General features: G+C 45.0%; 1 protein-coding gene across 9 annotated transcripts in view; it reads left to right on the top strand.

The window, feature by feature from the left end:
* The window catches only part of LOC144140711 (kynurenine aminotransferase-like), a 70,020-nt gene that overhangs the window by 31,394 nt on the left and 13,288 nt on the right, over positions 1-25,338 (top strand). For 6 of the 9 annotated variants that reach the window (XM_077672316.1, XM_077672317.1, XM_077672321.1 and 3 more), the window contains 9 exons: positions 844-902; positions 2,054-2,198; positions 8,409-8,558; positions 9,378-9,464; positions 11,265-11,384; positions 14,010-14,130; positions 15,187-15,263; positions 15,849-15,938; positions 24,467-24,653. In XM_077672316.1, coding sequence (XP_077528442.1) covers positions 844-902; positions 2,054-2,198; positions 8,409-8,558; positions 9,378-9,464; positions 11,265-11,384; positions 14,010-14,130; positions 15,187-15,263; positions 15,849-15,938; positions 24,467-24,653 — 1,036 coding nt within the window. Of the gene's footprint in view, positions 1-793; positions 903-2,053; positions 2,199-8,408; positions 8,559-9,377; positions 9,465-11,264; positions 11,385-14,009; positions 14,131-15,186; positions 15,264-15,848; positions 15,939-24,466; positions 24,654-25,338 lie in introns of all 9 variants that reach the window. The other 3 variants (XM_077672324.1, XM_077672322.1, XM_077672319.1) reach the window with 2 other exon arrangements.

Below are 25,338 nucleotides of genomic sequence, written 5' to 3'. Positions count from 1 at the left end.
GCAGCTGTCTTTCTGATGGGTGAAAAAAAAATCCATGTGTACATAGAAGGGAAAAGGTTTGGGTGTATTGGTTCATAGCCACAGAGAAAACAAGCGCAGTATTAAGCAGAGGTAATAAATAAACGCCTCGTCCTCTGTTTATTACTGCACTTGTTTTCTGTGTGGCCATGCGTAAAAAATGTTGGCGCATGGTGCGGAATGCCTGTGGGCTGAAATAATGTGCAGCCCTCTAGTGCAGTGTGCCTGATAGCACAAATAGGGCTTGGGCGTTGAGATCTTGAAATTACCTTTTCAATGCTGAATGTCAACATGCCACTTCCAAAGCAAAATAAACAAGTAAATACACCACCATGTCAATGCCCTTTGGGCCTTTAAGGGTGCAGTAATAAATGGTGATAATGTTGTCTGAATGTTGTCCTGTCGGCCTCGTAAATGGGGAGAAAAAGTATCTATCTGCCTGCAAGAAATTTCACGGGGCTTGCTGCATTAAATAACTTGTAAGGCAGTTGTTTACCAGGTACGCTTGGGATGAAACTAGTCCAGCACAGCTTGGAGGTGGGCTGGTTGGTGTTTGAACATTTCGAAAGGGTATCGGAGCGCTGGGAAAAACATGCTGCCAAAGACGACGGGGACCATGGCAGTCCTCGTCTTTTTTGGCAGTACGTGCTTGTGTTTCCCAGTGCTCCTTGCATCTGTGCTTGTCTTGTTCCCACTATTCTTGTCCCTGCTGTCAGTTTGCTTCCTGTCGGCTTGTTTCTAATTTATTTGTTAAACTTTCCTGTTTCTGCATTAGTGGATGTGCAGCACTTCACACAAGTGAATACCGGAAACACTTATTTTCAGGCAAAAATGTCAGAGCTACAAGTGGCAAAGCGCCTGGAAAAGGTGACAAAAAATATTTGGTGAGTCATTTAAGCTGCAGTATTCCTGTCTCTTCTTGTCTGGGGTATAGAATGTACCAAGGCTTCATTTTCAGGTTTTCGAATTCTTGTAAATTCGGAGATGAAAAGGTTGGGTGGTCTTTTCAGTGTGGAAAGCCAGGAACATATTGGAAATTTTTATAAATTGTCTTCCAGAAATCTGAATTTTGATTTAATAAACATATTTATAAGCTTTATCTTTCCAAATGTAAAAATTTTGATGGAGGCAATGTTTGCTTAAATAATTGGTACTAGCAGCATGAAAATGAGGCTGTCAAGCATGCACAATGTCTGCCTTTAGATGGATCATTTTCTTCATGTCGTGACTGAGAGCCACTTCAGTTTGTAATTGTAAATTGAGTCAGTGTGGCAAATGCTGCAAGCTAGCACGAGGGCATACTAGTAATTTTCTTTCAATGTCTTGAGTTATGGTTTGGCAATTATCTTCAGGAATGTGGAGTTTTCTGTAGCCATCACTGGAAACAGAAGTTTATATGTGCAGCATATCTTGGGCAAACTTGGCAAGGTATGCTTGGCATTGAAAGTAGTGTCTGGAGCAGCCAACCAAGGGGTGGGATGGGGGGGGGGGTTCCAAGAAAGTTCTTGTTAAAAATAAAAAAAACTGCCAACTGGCCCCATTCACACCCATTAGTGCATATCCATGTATGACATCATTATGCTGTCAGAACTTGGACTTTGTGTAGGATTTCCTGAACTGCTGAAGAAAACTGCGAGGAAAATTACTAGCTGCAGCAGCTTGGGTCCCACAGATTTCAGTGCCTGTTCAGGAGTTATAGCACAGAATGTGAACTATGCCTGGCTGCAGCGAAAATCGGTCTGAAGGGCAACACACCGGGTTTTCTCGTATCGTACCTTCAAAGCAAGGGACGTAGCACATGACATAGCTATGTGCTCGCACCGATGGTTTCCTTAGTGGCACACCTCGTGAGGCTGTAGTTTAATTTCACAGCTGTAGTTATGTTGGAACAGGGTCTACAGCTCATCTGTCCCTAGATGTAAAGCATTGTAAAAAAAAAAAAATTTTGTTGGGAGCATGTTTAAGTAGGGAGTTCCCTCTGTTTTGTCTTTTTTCTTGCTTCATTTCCGCTGACCCCTCTTCTCCCCCCTCCCAGGGACCGCCTCATCGAGCTGGCGGGGGACCTTCAGCCCGTCAACCTGTGCCAGGGCTTCCCCACCACTGAGCCACCGAGCTTCCTCCTGGAGGCACTGAGTAAGGCCGCCCTGGACCGTTCTCTCCACCAGTACACGTACGTTTACGTGAGTAGGGGTCTGGCTCACGTGGTGTGCACCCTGTGTGCCGGGTGTAGGGCTCAAAGCGGATCACTTCACAAGCTGAAGTAAACGAATCATTCACTATATACAGTAATCCCTCGTTATAACGAAGTCAGTGGGACGGCAAACAATTTTGTTATAAGCGGCATTTTGATGTAAGCGACAACTCGAGAAAAGCTAAAGTAAAACTTTATTTGCGCCAAAACTACGAGGAATGAAAGCACAAAGTGGAGAAGAACTTTATTCAGGTGCATAAAAGGCGGTGAGCTTTGGCTGGTTCATGTTCTTGCAGGGCGCGAGCAATGCCTTCTCCATTTGAACAAACAGTGACTGGCGTCTGAACACCTCTCAGACGGCAGAGCGAATGAGGAGGAGAAGGCAGTGGCCACTTTTATAGAAGTGGGGGGGGGTGGGGGATGGAGCTTGGTGCGGGCATCATGGAAAGCTACGAGAGTTTCGCGCTGGAAAGCGTCGCAAATTTGGTGGTTCGAGTCCAAGGTTGTTTTTGTTGAGCTCAAAAAACAATGATTGACCGCTCATTGTGGGTACAAAGCGCAATCATGAAAACTGACTGGTTTTGCACTAGGGTTTTGCATGATCAATGGGCAATTTTTTTTTCACGAAGTGTGCAGCCGTGAAGTTTGCAAAACAACAGTTTTTCGGCGCCCGCTGTCAACAGCACTGCTTATTCTACACTTCGAGTGTCAGTGTTCATGCACCATCACATCCACGCTATTGACCAATGTCTAGGAACAAAATTCAGTGACCCTACCTTGCATTTGGACCGTTTGTACAAAGTCGGATGGCGCGAATTAAGCGTGACAGGCTCAAGAAAATCGCAGGGGAAACGCCAGCTTGTTAACCCGCCATTTGACCGCCTGACTCGCCGCTGTATCGCCACCGCTGGACGATGCCTCCGCTCGCCACTTCGCTCTAAGCGGGCCCAGCTCTTTGTGCGCTTCGATTAATGCGGCCTAAAATGCATACATTTGGGTTGGAACCAGAAGAAATTTCGAATAAAGTGATATTTCGAGTAAAGCAAGTTCGTTATAACGAGGAATTACTTTACGTAGTACAGCTGCATGGTAGCTGAGACTAGCCTTGGTGGTCTCTGTTTTGAACTAATTAAGATGGTGACATTTTGCTAGTATGTTCCTCGTTGGTAACGTTTTCCAGCTGCATGACAAAGTCTCAGTCTTGCTGTGGTGTCCACTGGTCAACATGTGCTCAAATAATTTGTTTTTTCTTCTTGTAACTATGCCGCTGCTGGCGTTGCCTCAAAGCGCGCGGATATCGCGGGCCACCTGTAAAGCGGACGGTGCCTGGGAAGCCACTTATCTGTGTTTGCCATCACTCTTTATGCATCTGCGTTGCTTTATTATGCCGTCTTTGTTGGGCGGTCACGGTTGCTCCCTCGGCCTGTTATCGGCAGTACATACGTGTGCTAGGGCCACATTCTTCAACACCTCGGGACCGCAGCTTTCAGGAAATAAAGAAAGAGAGAAGCAGAGGGAAAAGAAAGTTGGGCACCGCACTGTGACAGAATGGCAATCCTCGCACCGTCAGAAAGCAGGCAGTCTGCATGGTACTTCTTAACGGCTGTACTTCTACACTGGGAACAGTCTTATGACCGGGGCAGAGATCACACATACACAGTATACAGGGTGTCCCAGCTATCATGCACCAAGATTTAAAAAAAAGAGCAATGGTGTTACTCGAAGAAAATTTAGTGCACAATGTTTGCAGTACTGTGGAGAAGCGGTCAGTATTTTTTTTGTTAATTAGATTTAACTAATTAATTGTAATTAATTACTTAACTAGATAATTACTGTCCTAATCACTGAAGTGTCAATGAGGAACTTGTAGGTACCCACGAGGGGCATCTAACTGCGGTATTTTCGGTGACGAACTAATTGCGTACTCATTTATTCTGACTGATAAAGAAAACCAGCGAAATATGAAAAAATACCACGTGACGGCGCTTCCATGCGCATTGTAAAGCAGCGTCCCCAAATAAGCTGATTGAAAGCAACTGCTTCCCCTATCACCCGCCCGAAGAGACAGCGCATCACCTTGATAATGGCATGCATGGAAGGAGCAGCAACAACAAGATTCGCGGGACGCGTGTGCATATAAAGCACAAACTCTGTCGCGATTTCTTCTTTCTTTCTTTCGTTTATTTCATTCTGGCTAACTCAGAGGCAGCCTGTTTGAGGGCGTTGCTTTACGATGCACGCGGAGGCACCGTCACGAGGTATCTTTCATATTTCGCGGGTTTTCTTTATCAGTCAGAATAAATGAGTACGCATTTAGTTCGTCGCTGAAAATACCGCATTTAGATGCCCCTCGTGGGTACCTACAAGTGCCTCATTGACACTTTAGTGATTAGAACAGTACTTCTCGAGTTAGATAATTGAGTACAATTAATTAGTTAAGTCTCATTAACGAAAAAAATGCTGCCCGCTTCTCCACAGTACTGCAAACAATATGCATTAGGTTTTCTTCGAGTTACGCTATTACTCCTTTTTTAAATCTTGGTGCATCATAGCTGGGACACCCTGTATAATGCCGGCTAGCCACTTTTGCACCCACTACCGTATTTTCATGATTCTACCACTTTTTTTTGTGCTAAAAGTAGCCTTCCAATGAGTGTGCGCATTACAATCTGAATTCTGCTTCAAAGCTGCCAGCAGCACTGCCACGGGCACAAGCTCCTCCCGTGTCCAACTACATTCAATCCAAAACAATCTGTCAAGATCACGAGAGTAAATTTGGTGCACACATTCCTCAGTGGGTGTACCTGAGCCATCTGTTGCACATATTTCTGCTGCTGCAATTAGCACCTCGTTTCAGTTGTTATGGCACCGAAGAGGTGCTATCATGAACCGAGCAGCATAATGGAGACGTGTGCGTGATTGGCATAAACAAAGCAGAGCCACATTTTCATAAAAGTTCACCAGCCCTGGGCAACGAATGTTTTCGAGAACTTGAAGACTTCAAGGTGGAATTAAGGAATTAGCAGCAAATTAACTGCCCGTCACGCCTAAAATTTTGAATGTCAAGGCACTTGAAATTGCATATGCTTTTAATGTTCCACCTCCAGTTTTAATACCAGCAGGAGCTGGATAAGTAAGTTTGTGGTGTGGTGTCATGTGGTGTTATGTCTTTTACATCTGCAAGGTATAATCGGCGCCAAATTATTTTGTCAAATTTTCCTACATAAACTTGTCTGTGTGTTAGAATTGTGCAAATACCGTAGGTCTTGCAGATAACTAGCAGACAACAAGGAGTAATCGGAGTTAGTGCTGGCACAAAAAATGACTGTAATGCATGCATTTTTTTTTTCTTTTCCTGCCCTCAAGCGAGACATTTGAGCAATCTTTGAAAGGTGCAAGCAAAAGCAATGCGGGCCGCAGGGTGTGCTTTAGCTCGCACAGTAAGTGTTTGTCCGTACTACATGTGTGACAGTAGGTGAGTGCGACAAGCATCAAAATGGGACGCAATCTCCGTTACCACGAATGCAGAGCATGAGCCTGACTTCAATTGTGAATTATACCGCCCAAAAGGCTGTTCTGAACGATTACTCACAACTGGCTTGTAAACTGGTAGTGTTCACCATTCCGGTTAGTGGTTGTGAATTTTCTGTTTAGTGAAATTTTAATGCAGCAAAGTAAATGGCCAATTTTAATGATTTCGTTATATGGAAGCGTAATTGTATCAAGGTGCTCTCATGATTAGTAAAAATTTATTGAGTGAATCTTTATTTTCTGGCTTCAGGCCAAATGTTTAATTAGGATGTATTAGAGCCAGGGGGTAAAGGAGGCCAGCCCACTTCATCTACCTCGTGTTTTGAAGCATGTCTTTCCAATATGCTCACTCAAATACATCAACATTGTGTACTTGGTTCCTAAGGGTGCGTTATGAGTGAGAGTGCAGCTACAACGGAATTCAGCAATTTTTGATTGCACGGGGTAAAATCATTTGTTGCTTATAGCATCCAGTGGCAGATCCAGGGAAAGGGGTGATTGTCTCCCCCGTCGTCCCCAACCACCTCCTCCACTCGCTGAGGGTGCAGTGTGCATGCGAACAGCCACTGCCGACCATGCCCCCAGTTACTCCTCCTCTTGTAGTCGCTCTGGGCCTGCCCCTGCAATTGCATCTGCTTGGTTTTGAGTTAGTTACTCAAGGTTGTCATCTGTGTGGTCGACACTTGCAAGAGAATGCGATAAGTAGCACCAAACACACTCCCTTCAGCCACAGCTAATGTTTCTGCTTGCTGGTTATGAAGGCTGAGGGACTTCGAGAAGGCAGACTTGACAAAAAGTAAAAGTTTGGTGCAGGTATTGCATCAGCTGTTGGTCAGTCTGCACCATATAAAAGATTCGCAGACATACTATATATGTAGACAAGATTGAGAAATTTATCCACTGTTCTTCACACTCTATGGACAGGTGGATTTCGCATGAACCTAGAAAGAAAAATGCATGCCCAGAGCTACGTGGCATACATTGTAGCCTTTGTGGGCTCGCCTTGAGCAGTCCTGGAAAAGATACTGCAGTGCCATCACCAGTGGTCTGTGGGGTTCAACAAATACCTTTCAGTCACCTTACTGGATTGTATTCACTGTGGCAACACTCATTTGAAGCACCAACTGAAAAAAAAAAAAAAAGGGCCACAAAGAGCAGAAGATTAGAAAATTATCTTTAGTTGAAAAGTAGTTCCCACTTTTAAGTGCTGCTTGTATCTCTTTTCAGGATGCAGAATGAACGGGGCCCTGTTGTTTGCTTTTTTTTTTTTTTCTGGTGAAACCTTTTGTTTTCTTCTTTAGAAAAGGCTCGTTACCTCGCTTGAGGGCTCAGTGGCTGAGGCATTGTGCCACTGAGCATGGAAACGCGCGTTAATTACTGATAGAGGTGAAAAGCAAGTGCCTGTGTGGTGTTTGCGCCTTTTGTGCACGTTAAAAATCTCCACGGGTTCTAAATTCATCCACCTCATTACGCCGCAGCATGGCTCACAGCGGGCACGTAAAACTACAGTTTCAACTTTCTCGATACTGTTGCGATCTGTTGTGGCCAGTAAACATGACTGCGAGTACAGTAATACACGATTTCATCCTCCACACTTGTGGGAGCTGTTGTGAGCTTGTACTGGCATTTAGAAATGGAGATCTCGAAGAGTCAATAATCGTGTAGGTGGAACACTCATAAAATTTTGCTTCTTGAATGTTACTGCCATCAATTGGCATCCCAGAGTAAGTGGAGCCTAGCTGAAAGCACATTTCTGTGTCCACTCTTTGTCATTTGTGAAATGTGTGGCAGCCTGCAGGTTAATTTATAGTGTACGTACACCTTGGGGAGGCAGCAGGCAAAAAAAGGGGGTGGGGAAGGAATGTATAAATAAAGTGCAAAACTTATTTGCCACTAATTCAGTTGTATGGAAGGAATAGCATAAATACAGTGTGGGAATTGTGGCTGCCCGCGATCCCGACTCCGTACGCGGCAGCGCTCAGAGGCCCGCGCGGCGTGCGCGGGATTGCGCAACAACACGGCAAGAATAGAGGGGTTCGTTTGCGCGTCGCGAGATGGCGCCACCGGCGCGCTTCGTAGCGTGGGAGCGGGGATACGGCGTCGCGGGGGTCGCTTCGGCGGGAGGCGGCTGTGGAGAGCGAGGACTTGGACTGCGGCGCGCGGCGGCGGCGAGCGGCCGCTCCGGGCGAGACGACGAGACGGCGGCGGCGGAGCGACCTGGCGCCTTCCCGTTCGAGCCTGGACCGACCATCGTCCACCGGTAGCGGGGGAGTCGAACGACTCCGGCCGCTCGAGCAACGCGGGATCCGAGAAGACGGAGCCAGCTAAGGGAGGTTTTGGGAATAAACCCCCCTTGGAGGTTGGCGTCGGTTGCCTTTGTCTCTTGCCTGCCTCTCACGCCGGCGCCGTCTACACGGCAGCCGCGTGCGGAGGATCGTCGGAGTATGACCCACACCACAACAGGCACAAAGTACATAGTACACAAAGTACAGAGTAAATGCAATAAATATAATAAATAGCCGTAATTTCTTCACTACAAAATCCAGTTGTACAGTAGCATTGCTTGTCATCCCCTGATAATTGTCGCTGTTGCACTGTGTGGTTTGGAATGCTTCAATGCAAGTTATCTATGCCAGCCGCTAGCTTAATTGCACCCGTAATTTTTCAGGGCCATCCACGTCTTGTGCAAGCATTGAGTAGGCTGTACTCTGGCCTTATAGGGAGAGGCTTGGACCCTGGGAAGGAGCTGCTTATCACTGTTGGAGCACAGGAGGCGCTTTACTGCTCCTTTCAGGCTTTCGTCAACCCTGGAGATGAGGTATTCTTTTCTTTTTCACAGCTAACGCAAGTTTTGTTTTTTGTGCAAGCACTACCTTTTGCGAGCATTTGGCAGACTCAAAGGGCCAGGCTACACGGCATTCACTAAGCAGTGGGCCGGAAACCCATGCAGCATGTTGCCTATGCACATCATCATTCGTGCGCATCATTCGCGGATTCATTAGTACTATTTTGGCCCCCTGTGTAAATTCTAAAGCTACAGTTGACATGCCACTCCCCAAACATGTCTTAACAGCTGGGAAGGTCAGACGGGGACAGCATGTTCATAGTACATGCCTGATTCATTATTGATATCTTTGTGATGTTCAAAGTGGTGCCTACATGGAAAGTTACCTCTCTTCTTTTTTTTGGTATGTGTCGATGCGGAAGGGGGCTACATTCACTTTACATGTTTTTTTACACTACCATGCTCCACCCAGAGGTGTGTTGTGATTTATGTTGCTTTTGCCTGAAATTAACATTTAGGAGGTTTCTGAGGGAAAAAAAAAAAAAAAAAAAACCACTGCATTGTGAAATCGGAGTAGTAGGATCGTGCTTGCATTAACACTTCACGGCATAATTTCGCTGATGACCTGGTAGAACCTGGTTTTGTTATTTCCAGCGTAATATCCACCTTCATTAATGATGGGCATGGAAAGCTGCTATGCACAGTTCAGAGTGAAATATACAATTTTAAAAACGAAGTGACTTTGTCGCATTTGTTCACTTGACCATACCACGTAATCTTTTCAGAATGTTGCACCTCACCGCTTCTTGTCATAGTGGAATCAGAGTAACCTTTTTCCCCTTTCTTTATTAGGTGATTCTCATAGAACCCTTCTTTTCGTGCTACAAACCAATGGTTCAGGTTGCGGAAGGGGTGCCCGTGTACGTTCCCCTTCGCCCGGTAAGACTTTGCCTTTGTTGCATTGTCGGCTCAGCGATGCAATCTTTTGCTCGCACCTTTTGCAGCTTTGTTAGGGGATGGGTGTATGTACAGTGTATAAGCAGAACAAAAGGTAAGTCAAGATAAATCCTTAATTTTTTTTAGAATTAGTCTGGTAAGTTTGCAGCGAAGACAGGCAGTGCAGTCTGGCTTGTGCGGCAATGTCATTCGAAGCTGAACCATAAAACAAAAACATCTTGACCTGCTCAACAATGTGCTGGTATTTAAACTCGCCCATACATTTCCAGCCATTGCATTGCCAACCAGCATGCCGTGATTGCAGTAGTTGGCACGGCGGCCACGAGCTGCGCATTATTTTTTTTTTTCTGTTCTGCCACCCATTACAGATCTTCTTCACTTCTGGTGAATAGTCGAATAATGAAATACGTCGAACAAACTGCACAATGCAGCCGCAAATAAAACTCCGACAAATTCACTTCAGTGTCCCTTTAAGCCAAGTTTTGCATGTACGAGCAAGCTACCCTTCATGTATAATTGCTTGGGATTGGGTGAGTTGGTTCATATTAACTTGAAATTTCAGCTTGAATGAAAAAACACAGGGTGTGAGAAGAAAACACGGACACAATGCTGGTCTGTTGTGTCCGTGTTTTGTGTCCAGCATTGTGTCTGTGTCTTCTGCTAATACCATTTGTGGTATGAGCAAGGCATTAGTTACATGGGGCTCCAAAAGCTGACTGTCTTCAAAATTTATATCAAGAGCAGGGAACAGTGCCCGCGGATGGCAGTAACGATGTGACGTGCATTTAGGACGCTGGTTATCAATGGTGGTTGCCATATCGCTGGTCATCCATCACCTGAAAACCTGGAAGGGATTAAAGAGTTGTAATTCTAGGCCTGGTTGGAACAACACGGTAGTATTTTTCTAGTTGGCTTTGCCGCAAAGCATAAGCCTTCTTGCGCAACATGATTGTTAGGTTGGCTTTCCCGTAGAACATTGAAGTTGTGCGTGAAAGCCAACCGTGAAATAAAAGTAATGACGACCTTCAGGAGCATGAGGACAAAATTATTTTGACAAAATATCGTGTGTCAATACTCTCTCCATTCTCAGCCCCCTTCCACAGGGTCCCCCATCACTTTTGCAACTTCAGAAGTGGTTCTCGCACATCTTTGACCGAGAACCACTTATTCTCTGGGCAGTTGGGGACGGAATTCTGAGTTGAGCCCATTTCAAACGCATCTGCTTCAAGCGGGTCCTGATTGGCTGAAGGTGCACAACATAGACTGGACGCAAAACAAGCAAGGTGGAGTGTTGGCTTCTCCGCTTATCTTAATCAAATTCCCTGCAGCCAGAATTTCGTCACGACTTGAAACGGGTGCTAAATAAAGGCCCTTGAAAGGGACACAACTCTGAATTCTATCCCTGAAGTTTTATAATAAAGTGTACCAACATCTTGGGTATGTGGGCATTTTTGTATTTAGCATCTGCTGCAACTATTGCTCCTGTAACTATGAGTGACGTTGTGTAGATACAGAATACTGAGTTCACTGCAGCAGGGCATCAGCTTATAAGAAAGAAAAAAAGTTTTAAACCTGTGCTTGCAAATTTGGGTAGCTATGGTTTATTTAAATGGTTCACCTTTTTGAATGCTTTACTTATTTGTTGTGGGCATTGTGTGCATTTGTTTACCCGTGCCATTGTAGGTTCACAAAACTGTGGACTGACACTGTTACCCTAGCTCAACAGGATGGGTGCAGTTTTGTGCCTAAATAATGATGTTGGTCTCCCCCCTCTTTGCACAGACCAAGAAAGGCCCACTTTCAAGTGCAGACTGGCAGTTTGACAGGCAGGAGTTGGCGTCAAAGTTTACCGCCAAGACAAAGATGATCATTGTCAACAATCCTAACAACCCACTCGGGAAGGTACTTGTCATGTTCATTGCCGATTTCAGTGGCACAGTCGGTTCATTGTTTTGTGTGAATTGTTTTAAGTGCGAATGCACTTTATAAGCGACCCCAAACCACCCACCGCCGGCGGCGGCAGCGTCCGCAGTGCTCCTCTATATTTAAAAAAGAAACAGCATCCGGCGCCAGGTTTCGATCCGAGGACTTTGCGGCCGCAGCGCGACGCTCTACCGACCAAGCCACGGACGCGACGGTGATATCAGTGTTAGTGACGCGCCTTATATCTTTAACGCATTCAAACTACGTCGTCAGCGGCGTGCGTTGGCGACTCAGCGGCGTTATAGCGGCTTGATAACTGCGTGGTGTACACGTGATACTACAAACCCGATGGAAGAGATGGAAGAGAAGGCGGCGAGGCGGTGGGCTGCGGGGGCCGAGCGCAAGCGTCGCAAGCGGGCCGACAACCGTGCATTCGCACTTTCACATTCTCCCCCCACGGGGAAATGCGGGGGAATTTTTTTTATTGCACTATGAGTCTACAAATGCTTTAAGATTTAGATTAATGAATTAGAGCTTTATTTGATTTATGCATTGAATCCCCAGCATTGAATTGTGACATTTCAGTGAACAGAATCATCCTTCCTGATATGTTCAGTGCGGTTGGTGAGGGGTTGCAAACTGAACATACTGCAGCACCTCCCGTGGTAGTGTGAACTTCCCGCCAGGTACATAGGGGTGTACCTTCCCGTTTGTCCGTTAGGCGGTGCTCGAAAGCAAGGAAGAGGACGAGGAGTGCGCGCCGAACGAAGGGAAAGAGGAAGAAGACCGTGGAACGGTTGAGGCTAGCCAGAGCTCGTTTCTTGTGGGCACAAGTTCGCCTTGTCTAATAAACCCAGTTTGCCTTTTTTTTATTGTAACCATCGTTACAATACGAAACATGATTTGAACACTGAAGTGATGACAACTTCAGATCTGGAGGAAAATGTGTGCTCCTTCAATGATACAATTGTTGTTGGGAAAACTGAGCATTCTCCTGTTTGATCATCGCGTTTTTGCAATGTAGTCCCTTCTTGAAGATGGGGAGAGTGCTTCCTGAATGGTCCTGACTCCATAAAAGGGGGCAGTATAGACAATGAATCTTTTTAAGCAGGCGGGTATTTGCATATGCTGTTTGCATAGGCCCTGGGTAAACCTTTTGTGATAACCCACCTCTTTTTTTTTTTTTTAGAAGGTCGATTGATTGACTGTGGGGTTTAACGCGCCGACGCAACGCAGGCGATGAGGCGCGCCGTAGTGGAGGGCTCCGGATTAATTTTGACTACCTGGGGATCTTTATGGTGCGCCGAAATCTCGTACACACGGGCGTTTTTGCTTTTCGCCTCCATCAGAAAAGCGCCCGCCGCGGCCGGGATTTTTTTTTTTTTTTTTTTTAGAAGGGTATTGGTGTTTCTGCTTCATAGCGCATGCTTTCCTAACCTTAAAGAAATTGGCTAGGACTTGTCAAGTAATCCGCATCTCATCGCTTTGGCAGGGTGCGGCTCAGTTTCTACGAGTACAGCATTGAGATGGCTGAGGAGAGAGGCGGTGCGACACTCTTAGCCAGTGCGCTAACCAAATTCGTAGGCCAAAGGACAGTGCTTGCTAAGCGATTGGGGTGGTAAGTGGTGGACTGGAACAAAAAAGGCTGGATGGTGGAAAAATAGACAGTTCACGCTGTCGCTACGTGGGCTTGTTTGTGCCATTGCTGGTCCACCTTGCCTGCACGATGCACTGCTGTTGAAGCGAAATTCAATTTGGTACTGCCCATCATGTCAGTAATTTTTTGGTAAGTACAGATACGGCACGCAAACCAGTGCATGGTACAGGTGCCCCTGTTCCGAATGATGAAAGGATGTGGAACACATGAATGTCAGGCGCTTAACCCTTTCTGCCCAGAATTACATGGAAGCAGCTTTAATACATGCTTTCATACATGTTGTGACTGGTTCGTCTCTATAAAGAAGCTAGCTTTCAGACCGTGCAGTGTGAAAGGACACACTTTCTCTATCGAGTTAATGATGATATGTCTTTGAAAAACTTTTATAAGCACTCTGTCAAATAGGTACAAAAGAAATGTGTGACTCGGGGGGGGGGGGAATCTTGTTCTGGTATTTTGTAGCTTTAGGTGTTCAGTTACAGAAAAGCTGGAATTCGCAATGCCCGAATCTGACATGTGACTCTCAATTAAATTGCCAATAATGGTTCCAGTTATCATGGCCAACTGTCATGGCTTTTGAACGTACCGTTTCAGTGCTGCACTGAACGAAAGGCTTGGCAAAAGCTCCTGTAAAATTCATCTTCTGAACAAGATTTTTTTTTATGTTACCATAAGGAATTTAAAAGCGTGTATAAATGTTGTTTGTGTGTCAGTAATCTACATTCTATGTGTTATTTGCACCAGCTGAAACACGCTACCTCAAAACCCACTATGTATTATGTGTTCATGTGTAGTCTCGGTCAGGGCCATGGGTATGAACAGAAGAAATGAAGGGTTAGTGAGAGCAGGACTTTTTTGTTTTTGGTGAGTCATTGTCTGTACTATTACAAAAGAAATGTTTTGCTGGAAGTTGCACAGGAGGAGACCAGTTTGCTTGTCCCTTCCAGGTCTACTCTCGAGATGAGCTGGAGTTCATTGCTGGGCTATGTAAAAAACACAATGTTATCTGTGTTTCTGATGAAGTCTATGAATGGCTTGTCTTACCAGAAGCGGAGCATGTTAGAATAAGTAAGTCTTTGTAAGGGTGCACGCTAACTGGGTGGACCTGAGCTAGTCGATACACTTACTGTATGTAAAGTAACCTCTTGAGTGCCTACCTACCTAACTTAAACCTGCGCAAAATAAGATGGCTATACCTATTTCTTAAAATATTTTATAATCCTATGTTAAGCAGTTGATTCAGCTAATTTCTCCCCAAGGTATCATCTTGCTGAGGTCATGCTCATAAAGATTCCTATGAGTCACATGTTCATACTGCTGTTCTTTCATTCCACAAACATCACGTGACTGGAATGGCCGCTTTGCAGCAACTGCAGCTATTTTAGAGATTAGTGCTTTTCAATGTGATCTATTCTCATTAATGAAAATCACTACCTGTAGCTGTGTATATTATAAGGAACTTCTACCTGTGTTTTTGACTGGCCTGTTCTATAGAGGCTTTGGCGGCTTTCCCTTGTATTTTACTGACATGTGTAAAGACTTTGTCGACTGTGGGGGTTTTTTTGCTATTTGTCCTTGGCCAATTTTTCCGTTTTGTTATGACAGCTTGATTTGCATGTTCCTAATACTATTGTAAGTTCAAAAATTTAAAACCTACTCCCCTCTGTAATGCTTTGACCCTGAGGGTACCTTTATATAAAAACAAACTTGAGCCAAGGACATGTGAAAGGAAGACAGTACAGACTACCACCCTAGTGGAAATCTTTCAGCTGGTTTTAACTGGGATCAACTGGTACAGTAAATTTTTATTTCGCCTTCGTATCTAGGCAGAAATGACTGGTAAAACATGAATAAAATAGATAAAATCATCAAATTGTGGGCCTAAGTACAGCACTGTAAGCCTCCTGCACATCCAACGCCTAGAGCTGAGATTTCTACCCACAAATGTTGGTACAAACGACACCAGCAGCATCTAAGGTGTAATTGCTCATTCTTTGTGTCCCGTCTTTTTTTTATACTATGGCAGCATGGATCCAAAAGATATTTTCACCGCCTCTGATAAAGCTAGAAGCTGAAGGAGTCAACGTGAGGTGTTATGAAATAAAAAAACCTTTATGCCTTCAGATGGACTTCCTGGCATGTGGGAAAGGACCATCACGATTGGGAGTGCCGGCAAAGCGTTCAGTGTTACAGGATGGCGGGTGAGTTAGTAGAAAGCTATTGCAGAAATAAACGAAGTGCATTGATGAATGCCACTGGACTGAGTTACCGAGGAAAAAAAAAATGTGGTCAAAGTAAACACGCCTGTGCCTGTGTACATCGTTTTTTCCCGTGTTGCGTCAGTTCAGATCACAAAAACGTAAGGGCGAGCTGTGGTCTTCTTTGGAACAATCAACACACAACTGATGAGCAAACAGGGTTGTCTTTTTCTGCGTATGTACCCCACAGATAGTTGTGGATATTGGGAGAAAGGTAAGAGTGCGCTTGTTAAGAATATTGATATGGCGCTCTCTAAAAGGTTGCAACAGCACATGGTATTTTCTAAATTGCTAACATTTGAGGCCACTGCAGCCTTTTAGAAATAATAATAAAAAAGCAAGTGCACATGTCCCCTGCATAAGTATTCATGTGCTTTGTTTTTACGGTGGCTCTTTGTGCTGTAGCACTGCTCGACATTACTGACACATTACCAGCTTCGGCGTGGCCTGGGACACAAGCAGTGGTCATTCTTCTAAACATGTCCATTGTAAGGGAGTGTAGCAAAGCCCCCCTCTTTCACGTGGCAGGTGGGGTGGGCATATGGCCCGGAGCACCTGATTCGGGGCCTCAAGATGATCCACCACGATTGCACCTTTTCGAACAACACTGTTATTCAGGTACGTAAGACTTCCTCCACGAACAGTTCTGGTAGAACGAGCAGTAGTGCCTGTAGAATGTTTCGGAACAGGTGCGTGCATGTGGGTGTGTGGTGAATCAAAAAGGAAGGTAGCAAATGGGAGGGGAAAGGGCAAAGGAAAAAAAACATGGATTGTGCCAGGGCACAACAGCCCCTAAGCATCCTTGTTCCCTTGCATGCATGTACTATTTGTGTCGATCACTCGATCGTTGACACAAATATTTGTGTCAGTGGTTGAAGGACCCCAAGTGGCTTGGATTAATCCGTATCACTTCACTGTGACATGCTTCACAACCCAGGTGTAGCCTTGGCATGGGAGGAGGAGGAATAAGCATTTATTAAACTGTGTGGGTTCCGTTGTGGGAGGCCTCCTTAGTCCAGGAAGCCTTGGTCCTTGGCTGCCCAGCAGACCCTGTCCACCAGTCGTTGCTGGTCTTGAGGGCGTGAGCATGTCAGCTGGTCCTCCCACTGCTCCAGGGTTGGGTTTGGTAACGGGGCTAATGATGGTAATTGTCGGCACTCCCAGACCATATGGTAGAGAGTGTTGGGTGTGGGGCAGTGTCGACAAGTCAATGTGTATGTTGTTGGGTAGATGGCTTGGAGTAGTGTTTCGTGGGGGTAAGTGTTAGTTTGCAGCTGTCTGAGGGTAATGGCGCCCTCTCTGGTCATCTTGGGGTGTGGTGGGGGGTAAATGCAGCACTGCAGTCGGTAATGGGTGAGGACATCCATGTATCTTCTTGGAATGTCATCACTGAGGTCATCGATTGCCAACAAGGGAAAGGGCCGGAAGGTATGCTCGCGGGCAGCGGCGTGGGCCACTTCATTCCCCTCGAGGGATGCATGGCCTGGGGTCCAGACTAGGTGGAGTTCAAGGGGGAAAGGGGGGGGGGAGAGAGAGAGAGAGAGAGAGAGAGAGAGAGAGAGAGAGAGAGAGAGAGAGAGAGAGAGAGAGAGAGAGAGAGAGAGAGAGAGAGAGAGAGAGAGAGAGAGAGAGAGAGAGAGAGAGAGAGAGAGAGAGAGAGGGAGGAGGGGGGGGGTGCTTTGGGGAGTGTTCAGGATGCAAATGGCTTGACCAGAAACATGACCTAGTTGGTAAATGCGACAGGTGGTTTTGGAGTCAGATGACAGTGAGGTAGTCTGGGCCCGTGGTGGCAGCGAGGGCAATGGCGATTTCCTCTGCAGACTCTGTGTCCAGGATTAGGATTGTGGCCGACGCGAGTTCTGTGCCATGGTTGTTGACAACGCTGATGGCATGCGCAGACTTTCGAGGGTACCGGGCGGCATCTGTGTAGCGGATCGCTGGTTTGTTGTCTCCGTAGGATCTTCTGAGGGTGATGACCCTGGCTGTTCTTCGGTATGCATTGAATACGGGATGCATATATCTGGGGATGGGAGCAATGGTGATAAGTTGGTGTAGAGCCAGGGGGATGCACTGTTTACTATATGAGGTCTCCTGTGCATCGTATCCAAGGCGACGTAGCGTATGACGACCTGTTTTGGTGAGTTTGAGTCTTTCGAGTTGGCTGGTTTTGTGAGCTTCAGTGAGTTTCTCCCAGGTGTTGTGCAGACCAAGGTTCATTAGCTTGTCGGTAGAAGTTGTCGGAGGTAGACCAAGTGCAAGCTTGTAGGCCTTCCGGATAAGGATGTTCAGTTTGTCGCGCTCGCTATTCTTGAGACTGAGGTATGGAGTTCCGTAAGTAATCCTACTGATGATTAGGGCTTGGTTCAAGTGTATAGTGTCGTGCTCTTTGAGACCATGGCGCCTGTTGCTTCACGGCGAATGAGATGGGTGACTTGAAGTACTGTTCTTGAACTTTTTGGATCGTTGCAAGGCCTGCTCCGTCTCTCTGTAAGGTTAAGCCGAGAATCCGTAGGGTATTAACCAGGGGTATGGGGTTACCATAGCTTGTGAGTTCAAGCTCGGGTATGGGGGCGGGTGGGCGACCTCTGCTGCGTTTCTTGAGCAGTAAAAGTTCCGATTTGTCAGGGGCAAAAAAAATAAGGAGCTTTTTTTTCTAACTAGTTATAGAATGGACTCGGGCAGCTCAGGACAGAGGCGGGTGGAGGTCAGTGGGAGAGGCCTTCGTTCTGCAGTGGACCTAAATAGGCTGTTGGTGATGAGTTATAGTCTCACCAGGCATTCTTGTGCCGAAGTTTTACGCATCATCTAAAAACAATTGCTGCATGGTGGTGGGGTGCACTGATGAAATCCTCTTGGGAATGAAGTGTACCAATTTGTTGTCCCACTTTACACCTGAAAATTATCGTTCTTAAAATGTACGCATTGAGCTTCTTGTAAGTGCTACAAACGTGTGCCATATGGGTGGGCTCCGGAAGTTTTAGTAAAAAAAAACCTGTACACGGAACACAGTTGGAAGTCTTTCCATTTACGTTTTTTGGAAATAAAGGCAGCTGCAACTTAATGTGAGCAGGTGAACGTCTGGAAAATTCTGATGCCCTTTTCATAGCCTTGTGAAAACCACAGCTTAGGAGGGCTTTTTTTATGCTTTGTAGTTGTGTATGCTTGACAGTATTTTTTTTTTTGTGGCAACTGGACGCAATACTAGCTGAATGCGTGGATGTAGCTTTAATTAGTGCTTGAGGTATACAAATGCAGATAGTGGACCTCTTTGTTAGTGACAAAATGAAGCTTTCCTTAGTTTTTAGATAACTGCTTTATTTGTAGATATTACGTAGCCAGAATAAACAAAAATTGATTTGCCAGGTGGCAGGTTTGCGTTTTTTTAATCAGGGCATTGCAGGGCACGAAATTGCATGATTACAGTGGAACCGCATTAATTTGAACTCTCGTAACTGAAATGAACATTTTAGAGATTGATATTGCCAAGGGCTTACAATGAAGTGGTATTGCTGGAAGTTGTGTGGACGTTTTCCTGAAAAAAGTGGTTATGTAGGAGTAGTTGTTTATTGGCCTTGCACGCCAACCGGAGGTTGGGATGACTTCGCGACCTTCCCAGTATGGGACTTCTTGTTGCCAAAGTAAAATGAGGGCAGAGTAAAGTTCAGAGTAATGCAAAAGTATTTATGTACACTTATTTGCATTTGTACATGGTAGTCAATAAGGGGTAAAAAAGCATTGTGCGCTGCACCATCGGAAAAGCCGATGGTGCAGCGCACCATACCGTAGCACAGAACACTGGGCCAGACTATTTCATGTTGCTTTGACCCCTCGGGGTCCAGCCTGCATGCATCGAACATCCAATCACAACACTTAAGTGCGTAACATGATTGGCTACAACTCATCAACTAGCTCCCCCTAGGTGACAAGCAAACACAAAAATACACAAATACTCAAATATCCTCCTACTCGCAGGGAAAGATATTTCACCTACACCCTGGCATCTCTCAGAATCCTGTCGTCGCCTCCGTGACCGCCTCTGCTTCAGTGCATTCTCAAAAAAATAAAAACCATGCCCTGACTTCCAAAATGGGTTGCCTCGTTCAGCCGACACAGCTAGTGCGATCATGACAGGAAAGACAACGGAGTTACAAGAGTGAATGTTCTAAACGAGCGCCGGCGCGAACCGGCACCATGCACACTCCTTCCCCTGTTCCCGTGCACTGCGAGAAATTCAGGTAGGGCAGGTGGCTGCTTTGGCGAACTTCCATCGGGATTCCACGTAGCTCCATTGATTCCTCACAGTAGGTATTTGCCTACTGCCAAGGCAAAATAATAGGTATTTGCCTACACTACTGCCAAGATCTGTACATTGCATTTGTGATGAAGACTACTAACGCAGAGTTTGCACGTGAGGTTGACTTGCTTCGTCAGGAGGTGGAAGAAATGAAAAAGAGCCTTAGTATGTTTAACGAAATTTGTGAAGCCATGAAACCTGAACAGACGCGTCTAACCTCGGAAAACAAAGCACTGAAAAAAGAAAATGAGAAACTATCGAAAAGACTTGGCGAGACTGAGCAATACTCACGTGTCAATAACATTGAGATAAAAGGAGTCCCGTGTACCGAAAATGAGGACTGCACTGCAATCTTGCAAGCAATCGGTGACAAAATCGGGTGCTCTGTCACGAGTGCTGACATCGATATTGTTCACCGCGTACCGGCTAAGGAAGGGAAAAATATGATTGTTCGGTTATGCTCTCGTGCTAAGCAGGCAGACTTCGTGGCCAAAGCTCGAAAAGCCCGCTTGACGACAACTGCACTCGGCTTTCCTCAGACGGAAGAAAAGAACGTTTTTGTCAACGAGCACCTCACGCCCGAGAACAAGCGTTTATTCGCTCAGGCGCTCGATCGGAAAAAGGAACACGAATGGAAATTCCTCTGGACCTCAAACTGCCGTATCAAGGCAAGAAAGGACGAGGACAGCCGAGTGCATGTCATCACCAGCGTCCACGACCTGAGCGTCATTCACTGAACCGAGTGCTCTTGCAGCTCTGCGATCCGATGATAAATGGCCTGTTACTGCCCCGGTGAGCTTAAATCCCTGCTTAACGAAACCCGAGCAACTCATAAGTCGTTCATTCACTTTAATGCCCGCAGTCTGTCAAAACATTTCGACGACATAATCGACTTCTTTACAACTGTAGATCATTGTTTCTCTGTCATGTGTTTTTCAGAAACATGGCTAATTCCCACCGATGCAAATTTATATGGTATTCCCTGTTATAATTCTGAAATTAGCTTCCGCGAAAACAGTCGCTATAGTGGCTCTGCAATATTCATCCTTGATAAATACTCATACATTTGCCGCCAAGACATTTCGTTCCATTGCGCTAACGTCGAGTCTGTGTGGTTAGAATTCGATCAATCTTTTCTGGAAACAAATAACCAAAGTACAATAGTCCGCACAATATATAGATCACCATCGTCCAACTACAGCGATTTCTGCTTACAACTTCAACAGATTTTAGACAAGCTAACCAGTGAAAACAAAAACATTTTGCTATTTGGTGATTTCAATATTGATACTACCACCGATCCAACTAGCTCTGGTTGTTCTAGCTATGTAAACTGCTACACAGGTTATGGTCTTGAGTCACTTATAACGGTACCCACAAGATTTTCGCTAACCGGCTCACAAACGATAATAGACCACGTACTGTCTAATTTAACATCCGAATATTCTGCAGGTGTTGTTAGTATTTCAATAACTGATCATTATCCTACGTTTCTACTTTCGAAGTCGATCAGATCAGAGCAGACGCACAAGCAGATTAAGCCTTCTTTCGATAACGGGAAGTGTATAGAGGCTATTGCGCACACTGAATGGCAACCCGTTCTTTCCGAGTTAGACCCAATCATTGCCTTTGAAAAGTTCACTTCTCTAATACAAAGTTCGTTGAAAGTTGCAACTTCTACCACTCATACCACGCGCTGGTACTCTGCACCAAGAAATCCATGGATAACCCGGGCCCTTTTGCGTAGTATCAATAAAAGACACAACCTACATAAGAAATTAAAGCGTCAACCCTTCAACCTAACCCTAAGGACACGTTTCACTAATTATTCTAGCATGCTTAACAAGCTCTTAAAAGAGGCGAAGAAGGCTTATTTCGAAAAGGAAATCCTAAAATGTCAAGGCGATACTAGGAAAACTTGGGAACTAATCAAAACGTTTCTTAATCAGCCTACATTACAGCACTCTGTATCAAAAATTACTACACAGGCCGGTACGCTGACTGACTCAACTGACATCGCCAATGAATTTAATCGATCTTTTATTGGTACTGACGTGAAGTCCTCATCAACCTCTGGTACAGCATATACGGGCCCCTCTTCACTTGTACACTCGTTTTACCTTTTCCCGACTGACACGCAGGAAGTTATCACTACTATTTTAAACCTAAAAACGACGGGGCCTGGACTAGATGGAATACATCCCTTAAAAATGAAGCTTGTAGCCCATTATATTGCACCCGCTTTATCCCACATAATAAACGGTTTATTTAAATTTGGCACATTTCCAGAGGCCCTGAAGCTCGGTAGGGTAACTCCAGTCTTCAAAAAAGGAAATCCTGAAACAGTCTCGAACTATCGTCCAATTTGTGTACTGCCGTTTTTTAGCAAGATAATCGAAAAATTAATTGTAACTCGGTTGTTAAGGTATCTCAATAAATTTAACATTCTAACACCGCATCAGTATGGCTTCCGCCCAGGATATTCCACTGAGCTAGCTTTAATATCTCTTACCGACAATATAAAACGCCGAATTGATGCAGGTGACAATGTTGGAGCAGTTTTCATTGATTTCACAAAAGCGTTCGATGGTGACACGGGACCTAGCGCTCGTCCCGTGTCACCGCCTTTTTCTTGTGTCCTCGTTTTTTATTGCGCTTTTTTACCATGTCGAAGTCCCATCACCAACTAGCCCAAATTTCTGCCCTGAATAGTCATAATAAACTTTGCCAGAAACTTGAACAGATTGGAATCCGTGGTCCCGCCTTATCATTACTGCGCAGCTACTTAACTAACCGATCTCAAGTCGTCAAAATTAATGATTCTCTTTCACAACCACTCAGTATTAATAAAAGTGTCCCTCAGAGTTCTATTCTGGGCCCAATATTATTTTTAATATATATAAACGACCTGCCAGAATGTCTACGTTTTAGTAATTGCTTGCTATATGCTGACGATACAACCATCTATGCTTACAATAAATCGGCAAACGTAATAGTTGATCAATTAAATTATGATCTAAGCAACCTATCCCACTGGTGCGCAGAAAACAAACTTTGCATAAATCCTACAAAGACCCATTTTGTAATCTTTCACTCGCAGCTGCGCACAATTGAACTAACATCGCCGTTACGGTTACAAAACCATGTCATTCATCCCTCATCAGATGTGATGTTCCTAGGCTTGCTGCTGGACCAACACCTAAAATTCAATCTGCACACTAAACTGCTATCTAAAAAAATCGGATTTGGGCTAAGGGTACTTGTCAAATCACGTCACTATTTTCCGCGTTACATTATGATTTCTCTTTATCACGCTTTCATTCATAGCCATTTGCAATACTGCGTGTCTACATGGGGTAACACATACGCCACTCATCTTGCGCATGTGCAACATTTACAAACCCAAGCGTTGCGGCTCATTACGTTTAGTTCTTTCATGGCTCACGCGAAACCGATATTTCACAGCTTAAATATTTTGCCTGTGATAAATATTTTCCAGCAAAAGGTAACCACAGTGATTTACCGTGCTCGTGCCCAGGAAATATTTATTGACAGCCTAACAGCCACTGCTCTGCTTAATTACAATAAGACGCGGTTTTCCGAAAATAACAATGTTTTACTACCCAAAGCCAAAACAAACTATGGTCAATTTACGGCTTACTTCATGGGCATTTCAATATGGAACCGCCTCCCTAACCATATAAAATCCTCTCGCACGTCAACACAGTTTAGTAGAAGGGTGAAGCAATATTTCGTTACACTCTTATTACAGACGGATGGATAACTTCACAGGATTCCCCAAATATCATGTTTTCTAAGTTTCTGAGTGATTCGTCATTGCTTCCTTATGCTTGTTTGTACGCAGTTTTTTTGCCTCAGCTTTGAGTTGACAGTTAACTTTTCAATTATGCTCTCGGTATGCTGATGACTGTATTGTTCAAAACTTCATGACATATATTATTCTTGTACAATGTCCAAACTAATTTGTCTATGAAGTGTTTTTTCGTACTAATCAGGTTACTTTATTCAGCAATGTATAATTGTCGCTGGTTTCAAATGTAACAATGTTTGATATCTTTTCATGGGAGGTCCCCCAGACAGTTCTTTGGAACTTCGGGACCTCCTCCTGTATTGCGTTTGCGTTTGAACATTAAACCAATAAACCATAAAATAAGTGCATCGAAAGGTGCAAACTTCAGCTTAGTAAGCCTTACTAAGTAGGCATATTCACTTCCTCACATAGCAGGTTTTGTTTCTGTTTCAACCTTGGTCAGACACTTTGCCTTGTTGGATAAATATAGTCCCTAGGTTTATGAGGGTGGCCACGAGTACAGCCATCTGTTCTTACCACCAGTGTGCATATATGCGCAACAAGCAGTGGAAAAAATTGGTTATTATTAGCTGAAGCAGAAAGGCAATGATTCTAGCGGTCAGCTTAATACTGTTTATGCCTTCTACACCTTCTCCTAGGTGGCAGCATCTCGTGGCTTGATTGGAGCATTGGCGATTCTTGGTCCTCTCTGTTTGTGATGTGCTGTTTTACGTTGCAGAAAAATGAAAGGGAAATTGTAGACAGACACTCCAGCTTTAATTATTTATTTCTTAACTAACAAGTGCAATTTGTCATCGAATAATGGTTGAAAGAATGACAAAAGCTGCAATCTTTCAGTGAAGCTTTGAAGGAGCGAGAAAAAAAAGCAACAGATCAGTGCAGTGCATGGCGGTTCAGTGCATGGCAGTGCATGGCAGCTATCTATACCGAGTAGGTTGATGCTATTGGTACCTTATGCGGGGCAGTGAATCCTCTCTGTCCTCACCTGCTCATGTTCCTCCACTGTTTTCCCGCTCGTAGGAGGCGCTGTCGATTGGCCTAGAGGAGCAAATCGAGAAGCTGGACCAACCCAATGGCTATTGGAACAGCCTGCGCAACGTGATCCAGGAGAAGCGAGATTACATTTGCACGGCCCTGGAGTCTGCAGGTTTGAACCCCACCATACCCCAGGGGGCTTACTTTGTTGTTGCTGACGGCTCCAGTTTAGGTGAGAACGCCTCCTGTTTGAAAAGGCCCTTTATCTTTCGTTGGCTCTTCTACCTTCTGTCAGTGGGTTTTCTCTAGCTTGTAGCTTGTGTACCTTGTTCCTTCACCATCTCGCACCTCCCATGTTTCCTTGTGCACTTCAGACGGGATAAGGTTTGGGCTATTGCTTCATAGTCACACAGAAAACATGGCACAGTAACAACAGAGGACGGGACAAGTGCTAACTTTCAACAAATGGTTTATTGCAGGACCAGCGCATCAAAACACATCTGGTCTTGCAATAAACCATTTGTTGAACATTAGCACTTGCCCCCTGCTCTGTTGTTACTGTGCTATGTTTTGTGTTCCTTGTGCAGCCCATTGACGTAAGCACCTCTTGAGGCTACCACTGTGTGCCAGCATCACTTGGCTTCACACCTCAGAGTACTACATACACCTGTGACTAGTGATGGCTGTTTTAGTTCTAAGCTTTCTACTGAGCACGAGGTTGTGAATTGGATTTAGAGCTGAGGCAGCAGCTTTTCTGGTGCAGGCAAAAAAAAAAAAAAAAACAAGAAAAAAACACCCATCTGTAGAGATTCCACAGGGGTGATCCAGCTGTGCCATTTGCGCCATTTTGCTACAATTGTACTCTCCTGCACCCTGCTGCGCCCAGTGGTGTTTTACTTGCGCCAAATGCTCCGAAC

Source organism: Haemaphysalis longicornis, unplaced genomic scaffold (genome assembly GCF_048455015.1).
Source record: "Haemaphysalis longicornis isolate Haplotype H1 unplaced genomic scaffold, Haemaphysalis longicornis Haplotype H1 scaffold_1, whole genome shotgun sequence".
Lineage (NCBI taxonomy): Eukaryota > Metazoa > Arthropoda > Arachnida > Ixodida > Ixodidae > Haemaphysalis > Haemaphysalis longicornis.
This window is presented reverse-complemented; position numbering and strand designations above follow the sequence as displayed.